Source organism: Rhinichthys klamathensis, unplaced genomic scaffold (genome assembly GCF_029890125.1).
Source record: "Rhinichthys klamathensis goyatoka isolate OS25496 unplaced genomic scaffold, OSU_Roscu_1.1 h1tg000019l_1, whole genome shotgun sequence".
NCBI classification, from domain to species: domain Eukaryota; kingdom Metazoa; phylum Chordata; class Actinopteri; order Cypriniformes; family Leuciscidae; genus Rhinichthys; species Rhinichthys klamathensis.
This window is the reverse complement of record NW_026606570.1, coordinates 4,413,199-4,425,312: the sequence shown is the minus strand read 5'-3', so window position 1 is coordinate 4,425,312 and position 12,114 is coordinate 4,413,199. Positions and strand designations below refer to the sequence as shown.

General features: G+C 40.7%; 2 protein-coding genes across 7 annotated transcripts in view; both read right to left on the bottom strand.

Moving 5' to 3' along the window:
- LOC130071598 (regulator of G-protein signaling 3-like) overlaps positions 1–1,425 on the bottom strand; it is a 42,510-nt gene extending 41,085 nt beyond the window's left edge. For 2 of the 3 annotated variants that reach the window (XM_056236448.1, XM_056236455.1), the window contains exon 1: positions 1,248–1,424. In XM_056236448.1, coding sequence (XP_056092423.1) covers positions 1,248–1,294 — 47 coding nt within the window. In that variant the 5' untranslated portion in view covers positions 1,295–1,424. Of the gene's footprint in view, positions 1–1,247 lie in introns of all 3 variants that reach the window. The other variant, XM_056236460.1, reaches the window with a different exon arrangement.
- A 2,879-nt stretch (positions 1,426–4,304) lies between these two features.
- Positions 4,305–12,114, bottom strand: part of dnm1b (dynamin 1b) — a 73,872-nt gene continuing 66,062 nt past the window's right edge. The window contains exons 20-22 of one of the 4 annotated variants that reach the window (XM_056236439.1): positions 9,097–9,294; positions 8,405–8,441; positions 5,459–5,540 (exon numbers count right to left, since the gene is read on the bottom strand). In XM_056236439.1, coding sequence (XP_056092414.1) covers positions 8,420–8,441; positions 9,097–9,294 — 220 coding nt within the window. In that variant the 3' untranslated portion in view covers positions 5,459–5,540; positions 8,405–8,419. Of the gene's footprint in view, positions 5,541–6,580; positions 7,073–8,404; positions 8,442–9,096; positions 9,295–12,114 lie in introns of those variants that run through there. The other 3 variants (XM_056236440.1, XM_056236433.1, XM_056236438.1) reach the window with 3 other exon arrangements.

Genomic DNA, 12,114 nt, shown 5'->3' with positions numbered 1-12,114 from the left:
TATACATCTATATATTCTAATATGTTTTATAACTGGAAATTCAAATTACAGTAAATATCAAATTGGATATATTTCTTAACCAGTGGCGCCAAAAAATACATTTAGTCCACACTAACAAATGTATGAATGTCATTGCGTTAGATAAAATATCAAAGCAAGTGGCATTTATTTGAGAAAAAGTTTGCACACGTTCACTTTTAAAGCAAATAGTACAGTATAGTACAGTATAGTGTGAACTACACCTGTGGGTTACTCTGCTAGGCCACCTGTGTGAACTGAACTGTATACATCCACTAAAAATCACTGCATGTGACTCTGAGTTGATGATGTGAGCTTATTTATAATATAGTAACTGCAAAAATGGTTCATAAAAAGTTCTAGCATCATGTACAGATTCCACTTGGTTGGTATCTTGACTAGAATAGACTTAACTGAACTGGTGGAAAGTGTAAAGACATGCACAAGACAGCCAAAGTGAATGTGCATTATGCTGCTCAAGTATGCATTAATGCATCCAAAAGTACAATAATCCATTATACACTAACAACATAATGCATGATACAACTTGGATAGATAGATAGATAGATAGATAGATAGATAGATAGATAGATAGATAGATAGATAGATAGATAGATAGATAGATAGATAGATAGATAGATAGATAGATAGATAGATAGATAGATAGATAGATAGACTAAAATGCTATGAATGATGATACTGATGTAAACATGGACCATACAGTATTGCCGAAGGAAGTGACATTCATACAATTTTACTTTTTGGTGCCACTATATATTATTTGTTAATAAACAGCAGTCAGTCAGGAAAAAAACTTCCCAGCTTTATCGTGTGTGTAATCATGAACTTGCAGCTTGAGCGCTTCAGTGACCATAGACGAGCGGGTGAACCTCAACTCCCCCACAGTTCCTCACAATGTGCAGTGTAAAAGCACTATTGTGGTGCTTGAGATTACTTGAGATTAAAAGAAACTTCTTTTTTTACATAAATTAGTCTGAGGAAACTGCCAGTATGTCAAGCTACAAAATTAAGAAATAAAATTACGGCAACGTACGGTCATTGCTAAGAAATAAATCTTAAAACATGCACAAATTTACACTCCCACCAACTTATATTACACCGCATAATAGGAATATGTACAAACTCAGTTAACTGTATATATTTTGGGGTATAAAGTAGGCGTTTCCAAACGGACCCTAAGATTCCACAGCCGTCATTAACACACTTACCTTTCTCTGATGTCCATATATTGCGAGTGATGTCTGCTATAATCCATCTTCTCTATAAACACAATAAACACAAATATAACCACAAATTCTCTCAGCTATTATGTTTATTTTAAGCAGCTCGGAGAGGGACATTCAAACTGCAGAAACTCCCCCCATCCCGCTCTGAAGAGGAAGTGTGTTTGCTGCCTTACACACGCGCTGTATGGATGTCTCCACCAATCCGAGAGCTGCATTTGAAACGCACGGAGTTTGACCAAATTTTCCGAAATACCTATTACTCAGAGGACTGCAAAAGTATTTGCCCTGAGGAAGTAACTGTTCTGTTTACCGTAGTTTTATTTATTCTGTATATTATTTTTGCTTGTTGTTTCCTGTTATCCAACCTTTCCACTCAAAAAAAAAAGTTCTAAGAACGTTTTGCTAACGTTAAGTTATGAAAACGTTTTTTTTTTTTCTGAATGTTCTCTGAACGTTTATAAGTGATGATTTTGTGCTAATGTTTTGAGAAATTATTAAAGAGCATACAACTTTGAACAAACATATTATTAACGTTAATAAAGGGACGTTTGTAACTGCCAAAGTTCATGAGAACATATTAGCTGGGTATATTGTTTTTTACTTTATCTTTCCCATAATCATTTAATATGTTTCTCCTGGTGTATGTAAACACTTTTAAAACCTTCTAAATTATTTTTATTTATTTTTTTAGCTCCATGTTTACAGTATTAGCATCAGTTAAGAACCACAGTTGTTTCTTGACTTCCTTTACTAACAGGCAGGGTTATATTTTTCAAGTGAGGCACAGTTAGTAGTGTCATATATATAGCCTACCACTGAAGACATTATAGTTGCCAGGTGTCCAGAAAGAATTTAAGTTTTTTTCGCCCTCCCTCTGGATTGTTAGCCAAACACTGTAGTGTTTGTCAGTATAGCCTACATTATTTCCCTTTTTTCTTTCAGCAGAACTGTTTTCACCCCTTGTCTGGCAATTTTCAGTGATCTTTTTCTTTAGTGACTAACAGTCAGTTTCTCCTCCAAGCATGTTACTCACAGTATATCTTTATATGTCACATTTGACTTCATGTCAAGGCGGAAACTGAGCCAATTACACTAAAATGTTTTTAGTTACCTAATGGTCTTAGCCTGAGTTCATTTAGGTTACACCAGAGAAAGTAACTTTGGTTACACCAACACAAAGTCATCATGTTAACACTTTTTACTGTAATAGTTCTTCTTCAGCTATTAACAGTCCTACAAACATTAAGTGACAGCTCAAAAGGGCAGAACAAAAGAAGGGCTTGTTGCTAAACAAAGGTGTAACGGCACATGGGATGTGCCCCATTATAATGTGAGCATACTCATTTGTGTTAAACAGTTTGAAAACCTTTGGCCATCCGCACAACAGTGACCTATCTTCAATTGGGGAAAATTCCTTTCAAAGAATAAACCTCTTAAAATGTTTTGGTGAAAAAAGTCACCTAACCTCTTTACAGATTTGGAAATGTTATAGCATTTTATATTTGAATTGGCAAGTTACATTATTACAAAGCAATGCTAATCCAAATCAAGAAGCAAAATTAGAGAACAAGTATTACAGGAAAGGTCATGCTTTTACTGAGTAATACTACTGCACACCTCCCCCACTCAAGCACCCTTGCTGTACTTCTGTTGATGAAACAACTACATTATGTAGTGTTAAAACATTTAACATAAACAAAGCCACATACTGTGAGTCAAGCACAACACATACAGCACTATCTATAATAGACTGTGACCCTACAAACATCTGACTCCCGTGGAGACTGGAGGTGAATGAGAACTGTGTTACATAGATGGCCAATGTGGCATCAGCTTCAAAACTCTCTGATTAGCAATTCATATCAGTGGCTAAATACAGATCAAATTTGAGTGCTGTAAAGAATATTGTGAAACAGCCAAAAGGGGGAGAAAAGACCTTAAACCACACAAGAAAAACTTAAAATGTGAGGCGTTTTCAAAAGACCTCGGGCCTTTTTGAGAAAAAAAGCAGGTCTGTGATTGGGTATCTGCAGTCTACATCAACTACAGAGTATCCATTGGTAATTAGGGAATTCCTCTAACTTCCTCAGCCAAAGCCTCAGCAGACATTCAACCATAAAGCAGTTTCATATTTGCATTGTTTTACACAAAGAAAAATAGACTATACCGTTTAAAAGTTTGGGGTGAGACTGGTGAGTATGATTATTTTTTAAAGAAATTAATATTTTTATTCTGCAAGGATGAATTAAATTGATCAAAAGTGACAGTAAAAACATTGATAAAGTTACAAAATATTTATATTCACATACGTGCTATTTATCAAAGAATCCTGAACAAATGTATCGGTTTTTCACAAAAAATATGAAATATGTTTTTAACATTGATAATAAAGCACATAACTATAGAATTCTGAATGAGCATGTGAACGCCGTCAGCGTTAATCACAGGTTCGCGTTTAAAGTCTGATCATTTCGACGGAGGTGAATCAATCAAAGTTAACTTTAGCTGGAAGTAACATTATTCAAGAACCGCTATAACGCCAAAACAATCTGTTACCTTAAATTATATGTTTATCTCTGTAAAGCTGCTTTGAAACAATTCATTGTTAAAAGCGCTATATAAATGAAGATGACTTGACTTGACTTGATAATGATAAGGATTTTTTTCATGAGCATCAAATCAGCATTTTAGAATGATTTTTGAAGGATCATTTAACACTGATGACTGGCGTAATGATGCTGAAAATTCAGTTTTGCCATAACATGAATAAATTCAATTTCAAAATGTATTAAAAAAGAAGTTATTTTTATATTTCACTATACTGTTTTTACTGTATGTTTGATCAAATGAATGCAAACTGATGATAAAACACTTTTTTAAAATCCCAAAGTTTTGAATGCTAGTGTATATATTTCATTTATATTTGAGAATTTATTATGAAAGCATTAGCTGAAGCATTTTCATGAATATTTCATTTTTAATATTTTGCTATTACATTTTATGGGTGAGAGAGATAACAAATATGATACATGCATGACCTCAGTTATCTTCCACACAAAGACACTTTAATTTCATCACAAAGCATTGGCCAGTCTATGACACCAATAAGATACACATGGAGGCAGTACAATTCACACGCACACATCCATTCTATTTAAAAAGAAGATTTTGTATATACACCATACAAGTAAATATACTGTATATACACACACACATACAAACCATAAACTTATATTTTTACAATCAGTTCATTTTCAATAACAACAATAACTTCATTGTCAATACTTAAATGTACATGTCGACACAAGGCAACAGAAGCACAACTCCCAGAGATGCACAACAAATATACATTAACACAGTAATAGATTCTGTTCACCATTTAATCAGTCAGAACAGCTGATATATTCGTTTAAACTCATGTTGGGGTTTTAAGAATGCTTCATTTCATTTATCGGTAACATTTTAACTGCAGACAGATTGATTCACCAACCCTTCCCTTTGATCAGACATTTCCCACTGCTGCATCAACAAATAAATGAATTGCACCAACTTTAAATTATCACATAAACATAATTCTAAGGCTTTTTTCTCCATACCAGACACTTCATAATATATATCCTAATCTATAAACATTTCAGTCAGACCAGTCTTATTTGTTTGCTAGGGAAAATACAAAGAGACAATATGGTCGAAACAAACACTGGGATTAAATATTGTTCAAACTTTCAGGGAGAATACATTCACACACAAAAGTACCACATAACAAGCGCAAAAATCGTGATGTTTACTTTGTGTATCTATCCTGTATACTGGCGTGCAGACGAATATTCTGTATGCTTATGGCAGATACACGTTTAGCTCGTGTGACACTTCTATAATAAGTCGACATTGTCTTGTGTGTAAACACAAACACCACACAGCATTTTCAGTATATTTAACATTGCAGTGACTTCGAATGTTGACACAAGTCCATACTGGGTGAATTATTAAGAGGCCCATTACAATGTGATTACAGACAGAAGGAGTGACTAACCCCACAGCTCTCCTGTATTCTTCATTTATCGTTCTGCCTTTCCTTTCAGCAATTCCATCTGTTCTTGCTGAAATGCTAGGCATGCAGCAATCCCAGGATGCACTTGGTCAGAAGAAAAGCACAGAGAATGAGAGGCAGTGGACAGATAGAGGAGGAGGACGTGGAGGAAGGATATTTGGCTCTAAGAGTCAAACGAAGGATTTGGACTCTCATTGTGAGAAGGGCTTCCTTTGCTTGGACGGCTAAAAGACAAAAAAAAAAAAAAAACAGCAAATAAAACAAAAAAGGGAAAACATGGCTTTGTCAATGTCAGGTATATGGTATGATGGCTTAGTTTTGTTCATTTGCGTTAATATTGGCACTTATTGTGATTGTGGTGGCTATGGCTGATGTGAAGAAGACATGTTTATCTTTCCTCTTTTCTGATGTTTTACAAATATGGAAATTTTATGGCTGCAGTTGCAATTCCTCTTAATGATTCTTCCTTAAAGGTGGACTATGCAGGATTTTCAGTTACTGTTTGTAAACACAACATTCAAACATCCCTCCTTGTGCCAGAAGCGCACGCCCTCTCTCACCCCCGACATGATCAGTTGCCCAACCGACTCAAGAGACAACCTGCGGTAAGATGAGTGAAGAGCTATTTCCCCCCCCCAAAAAATATTTTTTCAAATATTACATTTATCAAAATAGTTTTTTTTTTTTTTACATGAATGAACAGCTACGCTATTAATTAGGTGAATGGCTGTAATTTGTGAGCGAGACTTCAGCCATCTTCAGTCTAGCTCGCTAATAAACAACAACTTTGTGTGTCATCATAAAAACATAATTATAACGCCTAGTAGTCTGTCTAGTCAAAGATAGCAGTCAACAAGGCAATAGTAATTAGCAATTATTTTAGTTTGAAGAAAAAAAACATTGAAAAAAAATGCAATTCAATTGCCAAATGAAAATTTTGAAATAATAAAAAAAATGGTTTAATTCAAAACATTTAATAAATTAATTATTAAAATACAAAAACAAACTTATACTTTACACTGTCATATGAACAGCCAGTCAGAAACTACACTGATTTAGCTCTTACAAGTCCATAGTATGCTGTGTATGTCTGATTCACTAAAAGGAACCGGTTTAAAAGGGAACGCTTTTATAAGGCCATATAAAACTCCAGGGGACTAAGATAAGACTTGTTCGTTGTTAAGAAAGAAAATATGTCAATGAAGCAGTATGAAAAGTAATGTGGTTTTAAGAAAAACATGCAGGTCACTCTTTTTGAGGGGTTGAGAAGCTGTCAGATGTTGGTTATGGCTTATTTGTTGCTAATAAAGGCAAAAACATGTCAGTGTCATCTAGCATTCATGTGCATAAATGTTAAAGGAAGCCGTGTAATAGGCTGGTTTAAATTGACAGTCCCTGTGCATTTTATAATAACTAGTGTTCTTCTTTCCTAAATACAGGATATATGCTGGTAACGGAATAGAGTGGCACCACATATGTGCTTGGTACAATTATTAGATACGTTTAGAATATTACTGACATTCATTCCTGGCATTATATTTGTGGAAGAGAAAATACTTCAAGTAAACGTGATATGTATGTGGACTATGCTTGTGTTGATGGTGTGTGCATGTGTCATTGAGTGTGTGTGTGTGAGTGAGCATGCATGTGTATAGTGGCAGAGGGGTCAGTGGTTATCGTGTCTGCTGATCGCCAGTGTTAATGCTCAGTGAGCGAGTCTCTGTTGGATCTGGTGGGGAAGGCCGGTGCTCTCCGACTTCAAAGATGACAACAGACAGATTGATGGATGCATTACAGACACACAAACAGATGGACAGACAGACAACAGGGGAAAATACACAATTAGGAACAACACAAAAGAACATGGAGACAAAGGCAGTAACAATGAGCACTGACAATGAACATATACTGCAGCATAATAAACAAAGTGTATTCATCAACGAATTCATGAACTGCAAAATCTGTGGTGTCATAGGCTATTAGTTAAACATATAGGATTAAACTAACAAATCAGATTAAAATGGGCTGATTCAGTAAAAAAAAAAGATTTTTCAATGATTAATCCAAATCACATTCAAGAAATAACCAGCTAGATGATTTGCAGAGCCATAACTGAACATTTGGCATGTTAAGTTTGACAAATAAATTATTTCTGTGAAAAACAAAACAAAACTAAGAACACACATCATTTAAAAACATACACGTCATATACAGTACAACAAAAAAAGTATTAGAAAAACCTAGATGTGTTATGGGATCTATTTGCCTCAAAACAACAACACAATTTAAAGTCCCCCTGTGGTAAAAAATATACCTTTTAATGTTGTTTATATGTCTATGTGGTGTTTTTAATATGCTTCATAATTCATAAGTCAACACCATTGCTGAGTATTTTCTCCTTAAAACTGCAGTGAACCAAAGACAGTCTCAAAAACGCGGTTTATAATCGCTGGTGTTTCTGACGTCACAAACTACCTTGTAACCAATCACGTCAACGAGTGGATCTCTGAGCTGATGTGAGTGAGTGGGGGCGGGGCTAATTTGCATATTCATAGGATATGAATTTATACTAAATGAGGCAAGGGTGTAGAGTTACATTCAAGCTAATTTAAGGCATGAAGATTTTTTCGAGGAAAAAACATTTAATATATAATTTTGGTGATCAGGGATAAAATTGTCTACAGGGGGACTTTAAAAGAAAAATTTAATTAAATAAAATACAATTATTAATAAGTAAAAAAAATTAATGTAAAAAATGACAAATTAAAGATAAAAAAATTCATTAATACCATGTTAACTTATGTCAACCTTAAATATAACTATGGCTTGAAACTAAATACAAGTTGTTCAACCAGATGGCATCACTTCCTTATGTAATTAAATGGCAGTTCTAAGCATAGTTGTGCCATTAGGAACATAAAATACTTTGAACAAATTAATAGACAATAACAGACAGCGTGGTGACATATCTGATTGACATACAGTATCTAGAGAATGAAGGGTGTCAGGGGACAGCAGATTACACATTTAAAGATGGAACCATGCAAGGACGTGGTGATGTAACAAAAGGACAATATGTCGAACATACCATTTGTGTAACTCCTCATTGGTCACTGATAGAAATTCTGAAAGAATAATCGGAATCATTGTGGAAGGGATTTAGCGGGACTGAGTTTGGGGAGAACATGGGTTGACAGAAAAGAGCCAATGGAGGAATCAAAAATGTATCATCTCCATGGTTTGTCCTGTTTAATTGGTCGGTTTTCTTTATCTTTTCCTCCCAAGCATGTATATCATGAGAGAATGATCTCACAAATCTGATGCACTGATGTTTCTATTTATACGAGGAATAAATGAACTGAATGAGTTCAAACAGCATTGGAATGAATATTCGCATGGATGAATGTCAAGGAGACGGGAAAAGATAACCAGAGTAGTTGAAAAAAATGTGTGAGTGGTTTGTTAGCGCAGGTCTCTGAGTTGGATTGTGTATAGGAGTGTGTGAGCTGAGAAAAGGTAATGGATTGTGACAGGAGAGAGAAGTAAAAATGGCAGGAAGCATGTTACTGATCTGTATTTCTTGTGTTAAAGAGCAGGGATCAGGTCAGGGCAGAAAGGCTGTAAAGGTTGTAAAATGGAGGATAGTTTGTAGATCATTGCTCTCGACGCACAATTAGTGGTAATATACATACTTTGTCAGCTTGGTTGTATTTAATTATATTAAAAATTTCAAAAGCATTTGCACAATTACTGTACTAATAAACGTCCTCTCTGACTCACCTGGGGACACCTGGTGGGGCACGGTTAGGACGAGAGGGGACCTGGGGCGGGGGGGCACTGAAGGGGTCAGGAGAGGCTCCAGGTCTGGATGGTACAGGAGGTGCTCCAGCAGTTGGGGGCCCTGGGGCTGTGCGTCCACCAGGACGAGGGGGCCCAGGTGGGGCCCGGCGCTGGGGAGTGGGACTAGACATTGGAGATCTGTTGAGAAAATAAAAAGATTATTATGTTGGCTTGAGAAAGACAACACACTGATATTCTGTTTAAACTTAAAATTCTTCTTCTTCTGAGACTTCCATTTCTGACTAAAGAGCTTTAAAGCTACCAAGCGAGCTCACCACCAAGACCTTTTTGACTGTTCTGACTCAGGTTGCCATATCCTTTCTAACTGATCGGATCTCCAGTTTTCCTAAAACAGAGAGCCAAGTGAATTGAATCTATCTATCTGTCTATAGAAAAGGTATTCTATTAGTGGTTCCCTTTCGTCCTGGGAACTCCTATTGAGAGCCTATTGCCTTCGAGAGAATTAAAAACGAGCCAATGGAATTGGCATGCAAGATTTGCATTCCGCGACCCGCCTACCAGCGCGTGTATAAAAGGCGGAAGTAAACATTGCGCAATGCTTTTTGCTTCGGAGCCTCAACAGTGTGTTCCTGAGCTGCTGTTTAAAATTGCCTATAACTGGAAGAAAAGGACGGTTCTCTCTCCCTCGCTGGTGTGACGGCGCTTCAGCGGTCTCCGCCCCTGCTACTGCTCGAGTTCTTTTTTCAAAAAAAAAAGAGCTGTTTTTACGGCTGGTGGTAGTGAGTGCAGCACACGGGCTTGCAGTTTCCTCGTGTGTCTGCCGCGGTGATCCCTCTGCGCTTCGGCGCGTGTGAGAGAACTTTTTTCTTTCTAAAAGAGCATCACGGGTGTTTCACGTCCTTTTCAGGATGTCGTTTCACCCGTGCGTTTCTGGATGCGGTCGACTTCTCCCTCAGGCTGATGGCCACAAACACTGCCTCACGTGTCGGGGCTTAGCGCATGCTGAGGCAGCGTTGGTGGATGAGTCATGTTCTCATTGCGGGAATATGACTCTGGCGATGCTACGTTCGAGACTGAGAACCCTGAAACACGGGGGAGTCCCTTCAGATAATCCTCGATCTAGTTCGTCTGCCGGTTCAGTTCGGCAGGCGGCTACTTCGGTGATTCCTGTTGGTGAGCGAATGAGGATCACCGTGAGGAACGCTCCGACTGGTGAAAGAGACTGTCGGGTGCCTCACCCCCTAGCTGCACGTTGCCATCGGCGCTTCCGGTGGGGATGTCTCCTTCGGGGCGTCACCTGAGGATCAGATGTCGATCGCGGCATCGGAGGAAGAGCGGTCATCTTCTGGTGATGACTCGGCGGGACTGCCCCCTTCGGGTGTGGTGGTTCAGGCTGAGCCGGATCCGGAAATGGCCGCTATGCTCGAACGGGCGGCCGCGAATGTCGGGCTCGCGTGGAACCCTCCACCGGGTCCCGAACATTCGCGGTTGGATGATTGGTGTCTTGGAGCGGGCCATACTGTTGCCCCACGACCCGCTCCGGTCCCTTTCTTCCCGGAAGTGCATGAGGAGTTGAGGAAGTCTCTGTCGGCGCCTCTGGCGTACAGGCGGAGCCAACCTCGCTCCTCCTTCCTTACCACTTTGGACAGCGGGGCGGCGCACGGGTACGAGGGAATCCCCCCAGTGGAGCGGTCTATCGCGATGCAGCTGTGTCCGAAGACCGCTTCCTCCTGGCGGGGTGCCCCTTCACTCCCCTCCCGCGCCTGTAGGTTTTCCTCTGGTCTGACCGGGGATGCCTACATGGCGTGTGGAGACGCCGCCTCCGCCCTGCATGCCATGGCGTTGCTCCAAGTCCATCAGGCTAAAGCACTCCATGACTTGCAGGCGGGTGGTCCCAACCCAGCTTTGCTGCAGGAGCTGTGTGCGGCGACGGACTTCGCCCTCCGGGCGACGAAAGTCACCGCACGTTCGTTGGGTCGTGCGATGTCCACTTTGGTGGTCCAGGAGCGCCACCTGTGGCTGACCCTGGCAGATATGAGGGAAGCGGAGAAGAACAAACTTCTCAACTTCCCTGTATCCCAGGGCGGCCTCTTCGGCGACGCGGTGGAGAACTTGGGCCAGGAGTTCTCCGCCGCCCAGAAGCAGTCGGAGGCTATACGGCATGTCCTGCATAGGAGGTGGCCTGCTGCGGGTCCGTCTCCTGTGGCTGTACAAGCCCCGGCTGCTTCCCGTCGCCGAGGTCGCCCTCAAGCGCCAGCTCCTCCTCCAGCGCAGCCTACCACCCCTGGAACGAGGAAGTCTGGTCGCAAGAGGGCGGCCCAGCCCGCTCAGACGCCCCCGGCCCCTTCCCGTAAAAGGAAGGGAGGGAAGCGTTCCTGAGACGGGCGACCTGGTGGAGGATTCCGGAGCTGCTCAGGAGGGTGCCCCTGCACACCTCCTTTCGCCGGGGGAGGGCCGGCGGGAGAATATTTTGTTTCATTCTGTTTTTGTTCCCAAAGAGTCAATAAAACTCAAAGAGTCCCAAAGAGGTACCCAAAGGTACCCAAAGAGGTACCCAGAGGTACCCAAAGAGTCAATAAAAGAGCAGTTTCCCCTTCCTCCTCCAGGTCATCCTCGGTCGAGACTGAGTCGAGCACTCAGTCTCCTCCACCCAAGAGGGTCCGAACGATGGTGGATGCTGTCTCCGAGCAGCATCGCTCTCGTTCCCCTCTTCCCAGTCTGCGGATAGCAGCGTCGCCGGTTACCCCGGTTGCGTCGCTCCGGACGGTGGCTGGGCCCAGATGGGCAGAGACCAGCTCACGAGGAGGCAGGGCCTCGTACCTCGTCTCTTCCCCTCCCCTCGCCACGGGGCAGCCCGCAGCAGAAAGCCTACGAGCTCTCTCTGCCGTCTGCCCCACGGTGGAAGCAGGTCTCTGGCGAGCTCGCCCAGACCCCGCTTCCAGTGGCTACATTACCATTGGAGCCGGGTCCCTGCCTTCCACCTCACTGCCCCTCCGC